A 15,308-nucleotide genomic window follows, 5' to 3' on the forward strand; every position below is an offset into this window, starting at 1 on the left:
TGTCATTTCTCCATTAATGTCCCCACTGTAAGCAGCGTCAGACAGGGACTATAAATCGGCCCTGTGGGTATATATGGGAGTGCTCATGCCAAGGAACGAGGCTGAGTTTTCCCTGTAAAGAAGAAACAAGTGCTCCTTTTTGAGGCTGAGCCAACCCTGACAAGGACTGGATCCTGTCACATTCTGGAACTTTCCTGGGAGTCCATCCCCAGCCTCAGGGATTCATCCCAGCATCAAGTTAATAAGCCTAGGATTGAAGAAAGGGGTTTTCAAAGCAAAGGAGCCAGTATAGATCTCCAGGGAAGGGCCATAGATTTTGGAATCTGTTTCCTATGGGTTTGATTTCTGGCTATGAACCCTACTGGAAGGTCTTAAGCTGGTTATGTCATCTTTCTGAATTGCAGTTTTCTCAACTGTTAAATGGAAATTATCATCATTGCTTTGCAGGATTGTAATGAAGATTTCATATTCTTTTTGGAAATAACTGGTTTGGGTTTCTGTAGGCATTTATTCCATTCACCCTGTTCGTCCTGAGTCTGTTGGGCCAACACACCTGAATGGTAGTTTTCACCCCGCATTATAGCATTTATGTGCATGTGGTGGGAAATGAGGAGAGGAGTGGAGATATGGATGCCTTTTTAAAAAATCTGATTTATATTATCTTACTCAGGAAATATCCTCTCAGAAAATGCAGACTAAGGCAATCTCTGCCCCTGCACATCTTTAGGAAGGCAGAACCATTCTCCAAATAATGCATTAGTGAGCAGTCATCCCCAGACTCAGTATCAATGACCTTGGCAATGGGGATTTTTTTTTTTAAATATATGAGTGAATGAATAAATAAAATGTCTTTCCAAAGGCCTGGTTTGGGAACATTCCCAGTTCCCCTGGGATTGCTTACTCTCCCACTCCCTTTGGGCTGGTTTAGAGAGCCAGAATTAAAGGTAATGGGTCCAGCAACTCAGGGTCTGCAGGATATGCCCTTCAGTAACATACTTTCTGAAGGCATTTTTCCTGTTGTTTCTCAGACACTCAGTGATACCATCTTGAGTATGTTCTGCCTTGCAGTGGGGACACTTTGCAAAGTAGACCCACATCCTACCCCCATCCCCACCTTATTTTGTTATTTTGAAATCTAAGGGCAGCAGAGGAAGGTGGAAGAAAGAACACAATGAAACCACAGAACTGTGTTTTGTATGTGTCCACAAGTGAGGACTTGCATTTTGTCCAGTGTGGGTCATGTAGGGAAGAGGTATGATCCCAGTGGTATAGAGGAAATTGCTGCAGATTTAGAGCCCAAAAGAGTGGGATTTAAATTCTATCTTCTAACTGATTATGCAAACTTGGGCAACCAGTTTACCTTCAAAAGCCCTGTTGCTTTGCAAGTAAAAGGGATATCGTTAACAAAGCCATCCCAGCGGGTGGGGTAAATAAGTACTAGGGGATGATGCAAAAAGGGCTTAGTTGAAGAAGAAAGTACCAAATACATATTGTACCAGAACTCTGGCTTAAAGTCAGACAGATCTGGTGTGTTACACTATACTATGGTCCATCAATATTCAGGACCACTCCTTGGAGTCAGGCTCAGTCATGTGACTTACCCAATGTAAACCCAAGTGCTCCCTCAGTTCTAATGAGACTTTCCAGGCTCATTAGTAATTCCCCAGCCCTCTTCCCCATATCCCTGTGATGGGAAAGCATGTGTAAGGAGGAGCCCTGGGACATCAGGGCGCTAAGTGATTAGAGTAAGCACAACTCTCATGCTCTTTCTTGGTGGGTTCCTACCACCAGCTGCTTTAGCTCTTCAGGGATTTGAAGATTTGGAGACTTAGGGATTGATTGGTATTGTGGTAAAACTGTCTGGCCTTACTGATGATACACCTCAGTACTGTTTCTTTATGCCATTTAATAGACGAAAGAAAAACAACCCACGAAGAAAACACATACATAGTTATACTGAACACAGCACAATATTGGGGAGATCCCGGGGACAGCCCTTGCTGGGTGCTACTTGCTGCTACTCTTCGGAAGGGGCCGGTACACGCCCACGACCACAGCGTGGTCCCTCTCGTAGGGCTCCAGGGTCAGTTGCTCTTGGGGCTTTAAGTTCTCCTGCTGCAACTTCCTCACCTCGGAAGCAAACACCGCCTCAGCAGATGCAGTGGAGTCGATGCAGTTGGCCTTGATGGAAATGAGAAAGTGGCCCCCGTTGCGCAGGAAGGTGTGGGCATTCAGAGCCACTATCCGAGACTGGTCAGGCTGGGCCACGTCGGCAAAGATCACATCCACCATCCCTATAAGCATGCGGTACTTGAGCGGGTGCCGGGCATCTTCCAGAACCGGGATGATGTTGGTTCGCTTCTTGGCCACGTTCACCAGATCGCGGCCAGCGCGGTGGGAGAATTCAACTGCGTAGACCACGCCGTCCGGGCCGATGATGTCAGAGACATGAGAGACCGTGGTCCCTGAGGCAGCGCCCAGGTACAGCACTTTGGACTTGGGCTTGATGTGAATCTGGTCGACCCCGCCCAGAATGGCCGCTGCCAGCTTGGAGCGGAAGGGGTTCCATGTGCGGTACTCTTGTTTCACACCGCCCTCCGTCACAGTGACCCGCCGCTCGCCGTACACCGACTGGCCCGGCACCATATTCAGCGTGACCAGCGCGTCCTCCGCTCCACGATAGATGAAGACGCCTTCATGCCTGTGTGGCTCCACCGTCACAGTATTAGCGCACTTCCTGCGGCGGTTTTTGTTTTTGCCCACACCGCCACGCCGCTGCCCGCTGCCACCACGGTCCCTACTGTCCCCCCCTCCGCGCCCCCGGCCCCGGCCACCGCCACCGCCGCCACCGCCGCCACCACCGCCGCCAAAGCCACGCGCCCGCGCGCCAAAACCGCTCTTGCCCCCAGGGCCGCCATCGCCTCCTCCTCCCTTGCCCCCTCCTCCCCGCCCCCCACCCCAGCCGCTGCCCCAGCTACCACCCCCACGGCCACCCGACCCACCCCCGCGTGAGCTGGAGGCAGACTTCATGGCTCGCCCTGGGCACCCGGGTGGGGGGCTAGCGGTGATTTTACGGTGTCGCGGAGCTGGCGGCGGTTGTCAGGGGTTACCAGTGGCTTGGAGCCGTTGTCAGGAGTCACAGGTGGTTCTGGATGGTGGTCCTGATGTGGGACAATGGCGACAGCGGACGCTGCTGGCCTGGTTGGCCGCAGCAGGAGACTGGGGCAAGGTGCGCAGTTGTCGGGAACAGCTTTACCGCAGTGCCCGCATCCCTGGAGCCGCCCTTTGACGCAAAGATGGGCGTAATTACATCACAGCCGCTTTGGCGACCCTGCAGCCCCGGAAGCCCCGCTTCTAACCCTCGAGCAGACGCAACCTGCTTCCTTTTAACTCTTCCCCTTCCTCACCTCCTGGTTTCTTAGGGGCCCTTTACACTTCTCCTGGGGCGCAGAGAAGGAAGCATCTCTCCGCTGCAGATGAGGATGAGAGTACTTGATCGCTGTGTGGTCTTAGGAAGCTTACCTGATCCTCTCTGAAATTCTTGTTTCAACTTGGGCAAGTTTTTTGAGCTGAGTCTCAACATCCCATCTGTAAAACAGAACATACCTCAAAAGTTTGTTTTAAAGCGCTTCATACACTTATCCCAGCCATGGCACATGATAATTACTTTGTGTTAGGTTTTTTTTTTTTTTAATGCATTTCTTTTGGTCTTTTTAATGAGGTATAAATAAATATAAATTGAGGTATAAATAAAATAAAATGCATCAATTTTTGTCTCTTCTAAGTAAATGTATTGCCTCTTAGAACTTACGGCACTTGTGCAAGAGTGGTTTTTGTACCCTTATACCATATTGATGAGCAAATTGGTACACGTATTCTGACAAAACACTTAACCAATATACCCATACTCTTACTTATTCTGCTTTGAAAACGTTATCCTAAAGGGATGATCCCAGCAATTATCATGGTAATTAGTTTTGTTTTGTTTTTTAGATTTTATTTACTTCTTTGTCAGAGAGAGAGTACAAACAAGAGGAGCAGCAGGCAGAGGAAGAAGCAGGATCCCGCTGAGCAAGGACTCAGCCACCCAGGCATCCCACCAATGATGGTAATTAGAACTGCTAGAGCAGGGGTGGTGATGATGGTAGTAATAATGATCACTGTTGTCAGAGAAGTGGCAGAGATGAGATGAAGTGGACTAACCAAGCCAAAGGAAGTATTTAGAAGATAGAAGTCACAGGGCTTTCTGATGGACTGGATATAGGAAGTCAGAAAGAGGAAAATTCCAAGTCAGAGATTGTCAAAGTAGAGTGACTCCCCTTAAAATAAATAAATAAATATTTAAAAAATTATTTACTTGTTTGAGAGAGTGCAAGTGAACAGACAAGCAGGGTGAGGGGGGACTGGGAAGGGGTAGAGGGAAAGGGAGAAATAGACTCCCTGCTGAGCAAGGGGCTTAATGCAGGGCTAGATTCCAGGACCCTAGGATCACGACCTGTGCCAAAGGTAGACACTTAACCAACTGAGCCACCTAGGCACCCACGTGCCTCCCGTTTTTGGTAATACTCTACAAGCTGCAGCCCTGGCTGTTCTCTACTTAGCTTTGCTCTCTTCCATCGACTGTGCTAAATCCCAGAATTTGTTCTGGGAATATGTAACAGCAAAAAATTTTTGATTCATGGTGTGAATGAGGATTGATGGGCTCAAGCCCTAAATCCTGTAACACAACTCAGTAGGAGCCAAAATCTTATGTTTACTCCACAATTCTAGTATGATTCAAAAGCTGTGCTCTTTCCATCCACAGCATCTTTTTGAGCATTAAAAACAAAAACAAAGACGAAAACACTAGGCAGCACAATTGGACAGGGAAAACAGCGGTAAGGAAGAGAAGCATTCAGTCAGCACCTCGGACAGCGACGCCAACAGGGGTGTTTTACCTACTGTGACTGGTTTGGGACTCAGCCTAGAGTGGGGGAAGGTGGTGTATGTAGGTGGTATAAGCAACCTGTGGACCTCCCTATTAGTGGAATAAAGTGCCTGCTCCAGAGAAAGACGAAACATACCTGAAGATGAGGGCAAATGTCAGGCAGGGTGTACTGAATACACACATGTCAAGGTTTTATTTCATCCTGGACCAGAACTCTTCCTGTTTCAAATTCATGGACAGCAACACCAAATCTGGTTTTCTCAGAGGGTCAAAATGCCTCCTTAATAAGGGTCATAAACTTATGTGTTGGAATGCGGACAGGCAGTTAAAGAGTGCAATGTACAGTTCCTGAAGTGATGATTGTTATAAAACATTCTCCTTGGAGGTTTCTGCTCTCATTACAAATTGAGGAGTGTTCTCCAAATTGATGAACTACACTTGGTGCCTTGGTTTGGATTTCTCCTAAACCAGACCCTGTAATTGTTAATTTTATGGATCAACTTGACTGGACCGTGGAGTGCCTGGATGTTGATCAGACTTCCGCAGATGTTTCTGTGAGGGTGTTTTGGGATGAAATTAATATTTAAACACATAGACTACATAAGCAGTCTGTCCCCCACCCCCATAATGTGGGTGGACCTTATTCAATCTGTTGGAGGCCTAAATAGAACAAAAGGCTGACGTTTCCCAGAGTAAGAGAGAATTCTCCTTCCTGAGAGCCTTTGAACTGGCACATTGACTTCCTGGTTCTATAGCACCTGCCTGCCTTCAGTCTTAAACTGCAACATTGACTGCAGATTTTGAAATCACTGGTCTCTATAATTGGGTGAACGATTTCCTTGCAATCTCTCTCTATATACAGATGTAGCTGTGGATGTAGATCTAGATGAGATATAGATCAATCTATTTATCCTGTTGGTTCTATTTATCTGGAGGACGACTCTGAGACAAGAACATGGGTCCAGGTGGTTTTTTTGAGAGGTGATCCCAGGAAGCACATATAAGAGTTGGGGAAATAAGACAGGAAAATAAGATAAGATACATTAATTAGAAGATTACCACAGTGGGAGATGAGGGCTCAAATGTCCTGAGCATCCTCTGGGGAGGGCATTCAAGAAGTGTTCAATCACAGGCTGGGAGGCTAGGGCATTAATTCACCATTCTCCCTTTCTCTATTGTTGAGAGTTGTTTCTGGGGCATTAACTCTCCTGCCCTTTGAGTTGCTCCTGTGTGTGGCTCAGCAAACTCCTCTAATGCTGCAGAAAGCCATCAGGCAGAGAGGCAGGCTCTGGGGTAGGAAGATGCTGTCATGGTGGAAACTGTTTATTACAGCTACAGATGAACTCAGAGCTGGGCTAGGGAATATTAGGTAAGGCACGAACAGTTCACTCGGCTACACTGTCTCATATACAACCAGAACTTTGTAACTGAGAAAATGTGCATGAGCTCATAAAGTTTACCTCAGCATGGGGGGAAGCTTATTACATCGGGAAAGAAAGTCATAATATAAATACACTAACATCACCTGTAATATAGGTATACAAACTCTCCTCAGTATTTTTCTTTTTTTTTTAAGATTTATTTACTTATTTATTTATTTGACACACACACAGAGAGAGAGAGAGAGAGAGAGAGAGAGAGAGAGAGCACAAGCAGGGGGAGCAGGGGAGGGAGAAGCAGGCTTCCTATCCCCAATCCCCAGCAGGGAGCCCAACGAGGGGCTCCATCCCAGGACCCCAGGATCACGACCTGAGCTGAAGGCAGATGTGTAACCAACTGAGCCACCCAGGGGCCCTCTCCTCAGTATTTTTTGCTCTAGTAGACAGCATCATGGAGGTCTGCAATTGTATTTGAATAGCTAATTCCCTCGTTGTTTTTATTCAGGGTATTAAAGCACAATCCTCCACAATGAACCCTCTCTATTATGCCTCCAGACCACTGAAGAGGATCCATATTCAACACCAAGAGATCCACCAACTTTTACCTGAGTTAGTTTAGATAATTCTGTACAGCATTCCAGGTATAAGCCTTTGAGGTCACAGCTACCGACACATTCCAACCTTTGTCTTATCACTTTCTATTACACTATTATTAACATTCCTTTACCACAATACAAGCAAGCATCTCTCAGGTTCCTGTTCCTAGCCTGTGTTACATGGACTGAGGTGGCTTTTCCAGTGCACATGCTGTTCATTTCAGAACTGACATAGTCAAGAATGTCATGCATTTCTTTGTGATTTATTACATGGAATCTCCTGGGAGGGGTGGCTAGTGATTTCAAACTCTAAATCTAATAACAATATCTTCCTGAATTTGGAGTCATTCTTTGGGAGTAATTTCTGCCAACTGGCAATAGCAGCGGGCTACCTCACTGGTGGTACCATATCCCAGGTTTTGGTGGCCCACTCTGCTCACCAGATTTCATACCACGGCTTGAGACAGCCTCTACTTTACTATAACAGTGACAATTCTCCAGATCTCTTCTCCCCCAACCCCATCCCCCATCAGTTTCATTATGTTACTGCTGTCATTTCCAACTTGCTTAGCAGGTTTCCAATCTGCTAAGGGTTCCAGAACCACCCTACCTTATGTATGCAAGCCTTGGGAACATTCTTAGACCTCTGTCCCACTGCTGGTGACAGCCTTAGAACTGCTAAAAATTAAGTTTTCAAGTTTTGCTTTTCACCAGAGGCATCCTTGCCCAGAACAGGGTTTGATGACTCCCGGAGAACTTTTCTGTCTCCTAGCTTTGATTCCTACTTGGCAAAGCCATTTTTTGAATAATCTATCTGTTGAGATGCTGTAACCTGGGAGCACCCATGAGCCAGCAAGAGCTGTGCATGGTCCCGGAATGCTATCAGTGCAAGGACTCATACCAAGGATTGGCATCTTAAGGCATCAAAAAATCGTTCCACTAAAATTTCCAGTTGGAGCCACTGATAACATTGAAATCTGTTTCATTCTCAAAGGTTCATGAACAGTGGGTTCTACTTACTCAAGGTGCTTCCTAAAGTGATCATCTGTTTTTTTCTGAAGATTATCTATTTACATATTTGACACAGAGAGAAAGAGAGCATACAAGCAGAGGGAGTGGGAGGGAGAAACAGGTTCCCTGAGCAGGGAGCCTGATGGAGGACTCAATCCCAGGACCCTGAGATCATGACCTGTGCCAAAGGCATATGCTTAACCTGACTGAACCACCCAGGAGCCCCAGGTAATTTGTCATTATGATTCAGATACTTCTCTCTGACAGTGAATAAGAATGACTATAGCCGCTTTAAATTTCTGTTTACAGTTGGACTTAGTATTCCATGATACGTCCTATAGTAATAGGGCCTTAATAGTTAACATGGAGTACACCAGTAAAAATATACATGAGCAACTTTGTTTTATTTCTCTCATATACCATTCTAGAAAATTGCCTAACAAATGACTAGCCATGATTTAGCTAAAACAAGCTGGAAGGCTGCATAACCTCATTCCCAGTCTCATTCATATTTAAACAGTCATGCATGAAGTGGTTTCCCCAACCCATTTTCTAAAAACCACAGTCCACTTCCAAAGGTGACTCCAGGGATTTGCATCTCCGTCCCAAGTGACAGCCATAGCTGTATTTGATCAAGATGGGCTGGGCCCAGATTCAGCAATGTGACCCTCAAATCTCAACGGATTAATAAAACTATGTTAATTTCTTGCTTACTTTTTAAAAGAGATTTTATCTATTTATTTGAGAGAGACAGAGATAGTGTGAGAGAGAGAACAGGCTCTTGCTGAACAGGGACCCTGACGTGGGACTCAATCTCAGGACCCTAGGATTATGACTTGAGGCAGACACTAACTGACTGAGCCACCCATGTGCCCCTCTTGCTTACCTTTCACATCTACTGAAGATCGGTTGGAGGTTTGCTCCACGTAGTCACTGAAGGGCTCAGGTAACAATGTCTTGTGGCTGTAACATGAGAAACAGGAGGGCTTACACTGTCACCACTGGGGAAAAGAGTGCATGAAGAACTCACATTCCCTTTTCTATGGTTTGGCCTAGGGTTTGATGTAGTTATTTCTACTCACAACCCATTGGCTGGAACTAGTTATATGCCCTGTCTAACTGGAAAGCAGCTGGGAAACAATGAGTGAGATAATCAGTGATCGGTAAAATGTTTTTGCCGTAAGTATTTATTGTATAATGCCAGGCTGGCACACCTTGACCAGTGTATCCAACACAAAACATCACAAATGAAATTTACTGTTCAATGTACATATATTTAAATTTACCAATCAAGGCAAAATATCAGTATCTTTTTACTAACACAGGACTAAAACCCAGAGCCATAATCAAATCCCAACCACGTATCTAATACAGCATGTTAAATGAAGTAGAAAAAAGAGAAAATGTCTCTCCTTTCCTAGTCTGTGCCCTAGAGAATAGCTCAAGTTCCTTAATTGGGATGCCATTAATATCTGGCTATTCCTTTGCTGGGTGTGGCACTTTGTGTTTAGGGTGGCTCAGACTCGCCCTCTATTGCCCTCTGCAAAATTAGTGACTGGGACTTAGTTAATGTTTAGAAAGCTTTGATGGTTGTATTAGTCAGGGTTCTCCAGAGAAACAAAAATTTATTTTCTCACAGCTCTGGAAGCCAGCAGTCCACACTTAGAATGCCAGCCTGGTCAGTTTTTAGTGAAAGCTCTCTCTTTCTGGTCTGTGGAAGGTTGCTTTCTCACTGTGCCCTCAACTGATGGAGAGAGAGTGAGTGAACTCTCTGGTGTCTCTTCCTCAACTGACCTCAACTAATCTTATTTACTTCCTTATTCCAAACACAGGCTTTGAGAGTTAGGGCTTCAACATATGAATTCTGGGGAGACACAATTTAGTCTATAAATAACAACCTACCTTTTCAAAGATCTTCCTTCTAGAAGAAACCTTAGAAATCATGAGTAATTCCTCTTTTTTACAGAATAGGAAATGAGATTCAGAAGGGAGCCAGCTTGCCCATACTACAAATCCTATAATCTACAATCCTTACAAACAAATTACTTAAAATCTCCACAAAAATACAGTGGATCTATTTGGGCTTTCATCAGTTTGTTATATTTTACATTTTACAGGCATTGCCTATACTTAAGTCATGGAAACGTTGGCTCTTTGGAAATGCAAAGCATCAAACAACAACAAAAAATCAAAAAGTTTTTACCTCAACTGACCCCATGTAATTTCTCTAACTTCAATAAAACTTCTATAACCCAACTGAATATTATTTAACTAATTTCCCAAGACAGTTAATGCTGGCAACTTGAGCTGATATTGCTAAGAAGGAAAGTCAAAGACTGACAGGAAAATTACATCATGACCTAGTTTAACTTCTCTGTAAAAATTAATTGTTCAATGGAGAAAAAAATCAAGGCTGCTAGATGACTCATCATTTACCCCAATATATTAAGAATAATTTCTCTATGACCCCATTTGTACCATTAGTTTGTTCTGCTTTCTAAGAATTTGATAGCCAGTAGGGAAACCACAATTATAGCCATAAAAATTAAAACAACACATTTAGGATCACCTGGGCAAATCAGTCAGTTAAGCATCTGCCTTTGGCTTTGGACATGATCCCAGGGTCCTGGGATTGAGTCCTGCAATGGGATCCTTGCTCAGCAGGAAACCTGCTTCTCCCTCTGCCTGCTGCTCCCCTTGCTTGTGCTCTCTCTCTCTCTGACAAATGAAAATAAAATTTAAAAAAATATAAAAATCTTAAAGGTTAAAACACAGGTCTGTTAAGGGGCACCTGGGTGGCTCAGTCATGTAAGCATCTGCTTTGGCTCAGGTCATGATCTCAGAGTCCTGGAATTGAGCTCCACATCGGGCTCCCTGCTCAGTGGGGAGTCTGCTTCCCTCTCTCACTCTCCCTCTGTGCTTCTCTCTCTCTCTCTCTCAAATAAGTAAATAAATAAAATCTTTTAAAAAATAAACAACCCCCCCTAAAACACAGGTCTGTTGAAATGCAATGATTCTGCCTCCACATAGTACTGTAACTGAACTCCTTTATTCTGTTCCCTTGGTCACAATATGAAATTGTTTTGGCCAGAAATATTCAGGTTCTCCAAACGTGCCATTTTTAAAAGCAGCACCTTCAAAATGTTCTCTATTTATCTTGGAAAGGCTGAGACTGTTTCACTGAAACACCTGCATTGTCTTCAGTGACTCCGGGACTCAGATTCCTCTGGGTTCCTTGGCTCCGGGGCCCCTGTGCATCTTGGTATGTTATTGAGGGCTCTGTGCCCTGCAAAGAAAGGGCACCCGGTATCCCTCTTAGTCCACCAAATGCAGGGTCATGGGAACAGATGACCTGGAAGCCATAGGGATAGGTGATACCCCTGGTATGGGTGCGAAGATAGGCCTGAAATCTGGATAGACTAGAAGGAAAAGGAAGGAATCTGAAAAGTAGTGAGGAAAAAGAGGAGAGAAAGAGAAAGTGGAGAAGGAAAAACATACACTTCAAGGCAAATGGGCATAGGTCCCAGTCGTGGCTCCTTGAATTGTTAGTTGTGTCTTCAGTGGAAAAATCAGGTGGTTATAAGGATTGTAGACCCTTATGATAAATGCTCAAATGAGTATTTCTTACTAAAGCTATTAAGGCAGAGCAGGTACAGAGGGGCTTGATGATGTTGGCAGAGTTCCTTTGCTGCTAGATATTGGCACATTTTAACTATGCTTGAAATCTCCTAAGAATATAGGTATTTACTAAGCAAAATCATAAGAAGAAAAAATTTCTTCTTTTCTTTTCCAATCCCTACTCTTATTTCAGTCTCCTCAATTGGTGCCTCAGTCTTCTTAGATTTTTTCATTCAGTCAGGCAAGGCTGGTGACAGGAAACTCAACATCAGCCTAAAGGAATTGAAAGGATCATTTTTCCAAGAGGCAGGGGAAAGACTCTTGACAAAGATAAAGACTTAATTTGACCAAGTCTCACTGATTCAGCCCTGATCTTAGAGTTCCTCAGAGAAGAAACTCTTTGGGTCGTTAATTTGTCAGGCATTTTACATTATTTCTCTAAATGCTTTTTTAAAAAAGTTTATTTATTTATTTTTAGTAACCTCTATACCCAACACGGGGCTCGTGCCCAGGACTCTGAGACCAAGAGTCACACACTCTTCTGACTGAGCCAGCCAGGCACCCCTAAACATTATTTTTCTGACATCAATTTCTAAAACATTCCTAATGGAAGAAATGTTCTGTCTGTGTTCCTGGTACTGAGCTAACTGTTTTATCTCTTACAGTCCTCAGAGGAACCTTGGGGAGAAGGTATTATTATCTCCATTGGACAGATGGGGAAGCTCAGAGTTGAAGAGAAGAAATAAGTTTCCTAAGCCAAGGTATATAACTTGTAAGTGGTAACTAACATTTGATGTCTGCCCAGAGCTATCTCAATTATTATTACTGGTAGTAGTAGTAGCAGCATGGCAAGTATCATTGTTGAACACTGTGCCTATAGTAACTATACATATATAATTGTTAGCTCTCATATATAATATGTAATTCTGCAATTCTGTCTAGGTGGGAAGAGTAAATAAGAATATACACATACACACACATCCTCATTTATCTTTCTCAACTAGACACACAAAAAAATTAATAACGTGTCCAGAGTCACACAGCTAATAATTGGTAGAACCAGGATTTAAAACCATCCATCCAATCTTACACATTCCACCCTTAACTGCAATGCTATCTGGCCACATCCCCACTGTATTAGTCTATTTGAACTGCCATAACAAAATGCCACCGACTGGGGTGCTTAAAAAACAGAAATTTCTTCTCTCATCATTCTCAACACTGAAAAGTGAGATCGAGATCCCAGAAAGGTTGGTTTCTGGTGCGAACTCTATCCTTGCCTTATAGGTGGCTGCCTTCTTATGTGTCTTCATAAGGCCTTTCTTCTGTGCATGTGCAAGGGAAAGAGAGATACTTCTGGTGTCTGTCTCTTCCTCTTCTTATAAGGACATCAGTCCTGTCAAAGTAGAACCCCATTCATGTGACCTCATTTAACCTTAATTACCTCCTTAAAGGTCCTATCTTCAAGTACAATCACATTGAGGGTTAGGCTTCAACATATGAATGGGTGTGGGGGGAAGAGGAAACAAAATTCAGTCCATAAACTCACCATCCTCAGAACTGATAAGAAAGATTAAGGTGAGGAGAGATTAAGCAATCAATAAGAGTTTGAACTGTGTAAAAATCCAGTCCATATTCTGTGAATTTCTTCAGAGCAAGGACATGTCCTTCTCTTGTATTTTACACAGACTTAGGGTACAATTTTTAGGCTGATTAAGTTTTCCAGTACTAACCTTGCATTACCAAACCTGTCAAATTCAATGTCCAGGACATTGTTGCTGAGACTGTGACATGGGTACCCTCTCTCTGGGAGTCGTTTGTTAATGTGTGCTGAATCCTGTAATATGAGTGTGCCCTTTGACTCAGCAATTCCACTTCTTTGCTATTTATTAGGAGATGATCATGGATATGTGCAAAAATTTAACTCCAGGAATCTTCACTGCAGTATTACCTGAAAAACGTAAGTTGAGAAATAAGCTCTGTGCTCAACAATAAATAACAAATATAAATTAGCCATTTATGTAGTATATCCATAAAATTAAAAAGAATTCAGCTAATATTGATGTTTTGTAAAAATATGCAAAGCCATGGAACAATGACCATGATATATTAACTAAAAAAAGACTGGTTAAAATAGGACTCTGTTCCATTATAAATGTAAACATGTGCATATATTCATACACAAAAAAGAATAAATGTAATAGGATTATTGATAACTTATGTTCTTCTTTTCTGGTTCATCCATAGTTTCTAAAATTAGTTTCGTTGCAAGGAAAAAAACATTATTTTTTAAATGTGGGGCTTGAACTCACGACCCTGAAATCAAGAGCAGAGATGAAGATTCAGATGCTTAATCAACTGAGCCACCCAGGCACCCACACCACAAACACTATTATTTAAAAGAATAACTATAAAATTACCTCTGAATTGAATTTTAATTAAAACAATTTGAGTATCCATAGAAACAAAAAAATGTAAGAAGGAAAATAATAAAAACTTTACATTCCAGCTTCAGAAAAATAAGCTGCATTTTTCTGTAATACACTAAGGGAGTGGTCTAGACCAGAAATACGTAAGGTTCAAGTAGGATACAATGCTCAGACCCTGCTTTCCTAACCATAAGCCAATATTTATTTTGGAAAAAAAAAAAAAAACCACCACTTTTTAAAATTAGGAGTTTCTTGAATAGTTGACTCAAACTCTCTATTGAATTTGCTCTTGATATTCTGCAAATTCTTTATACAAATCAAAGCAAGGAAAGTATGCTGGTCTAGAAGCTCCAGAGGTCAAAGTTAGCAAAGAGCCCTTACACCCTTTTATTTTTTATTTTATTACCCTTTTATTTAAATGGACTATTTTTTAGAGAAGTTTTAGGTTCACAGCAAATTTGAGTACAAAATACAGAATTCCCATATGATTCCAATCCTACACATGCACGGGCTCCCCCATGATCAACATCCTATGCCAGAGTAGTACATTGTTCCTATCAGTGAACCTACACTGATAAAGAATTATCAACCAAAGTCCACAGTTTATATTGGGTTTATTCTTGGTGTTATATATTCTATGGGTTTTGTCAGACACAATTTATCTTCCTTAAAGAACTAATTTTATTAAAATTAGTTTCATAATTACAGCTAGTGCTTACTGGGGAGGGTGAAACAGTGTTGAAAGAGCCAACTGGGATTGAGGGAAGATTGAGTCATTGTCACCATTCCTTCTTACCTAGGGAAGGGGGCAAAGGTGGTGATCCCAGCAAAGCAGGGGTTTCCCTGAGGGTGGTCTAACACAGGCTCTACTCCCTCTACACCCAGTCTGCAAAAGATATGCGGGATTTTGGGATTCCCCCTGTGTCAGGCGCCAACAGAGGACACCCAGCCCGGCATTCTTTGTGGCATAGCACCCTCTCAGTTCCACTGAGGTCCCTACTGTGCATCTAAGCTCTATGTTCAGTTAAGAACTACCTGAGGATGGGGCCTGTCCTTCTCTTTCCTTTACAGAATACAGGGAACAATCCTGGATGGCCTTTGTTATGTCCCAAACCTCCTTTCCTTGCCAAACTAAATGACTCAAACTTTCTGAAAATTACGGTAATGCTTGTCTCTGATTACTGTTTGCTGCCCACCAGGTTAACTATATAGACTTTGTCCTATATATCTCTCTTCAAGCTGCTAGTCTCCAAAGATGCAAGCTCCTCCTGCTCCGTCCCACTGCACACCACTGTGCTGGAGGCTTTCCACTGCTTTCTAAAGTGAAGAATTCTTGTTCTGATCTATT

General features: G+C 43.1%; 1 protein-coding gene across 1 annotated transcript; it reads right to left on the minus strand.

Moving 5' to 3' along the window:
- Positions 1-1,897: 1,897 nt before the first annotated feature.
- LOC111140751 (rRNA/tRNA 2'-O-methyltransferase fibrillarin-like protein 1) lies at positions 1,898-3,030 on the minus strand. Its single transcript, XM_022492945.1, has one exon. It carries the CDS (start codon positions 3,028-3,030, stop codon positions 2,008-2,010), a length of 1,023 nt encoding a protein of 340 aa, XP_022348653.1. The 3' UTR covers positions 1,898-2,007.
- Positions 3,031-15,308: the final 12,278 nt, after the last annotated feature.

Source organism: Enhydra lutris, unplaced genomic scaffold (assembly GCF_002288905.1).
Source record: "Enhydra lutris kenyoni isolate GAN:26980312 unplaced genomic scaffold, ASM228890v2 scaffoldscaffold5, whole genome shotgun sequence".
NCBI lineage: Eukaryota > Metazoa > Chordata > Mammalia > Carnivora > Mustelidae > Enhydra > Enhydra lutris.

Coding starts and splice junctions, on each gene's coding strand:
- LOC111140751 (XM_022492945.1), bottom strand. CDS start 3,030: ATGAAGTCTGCCTCCAGCTCACGCGGGGGTGGGTCGGGTGGCCGTGGG.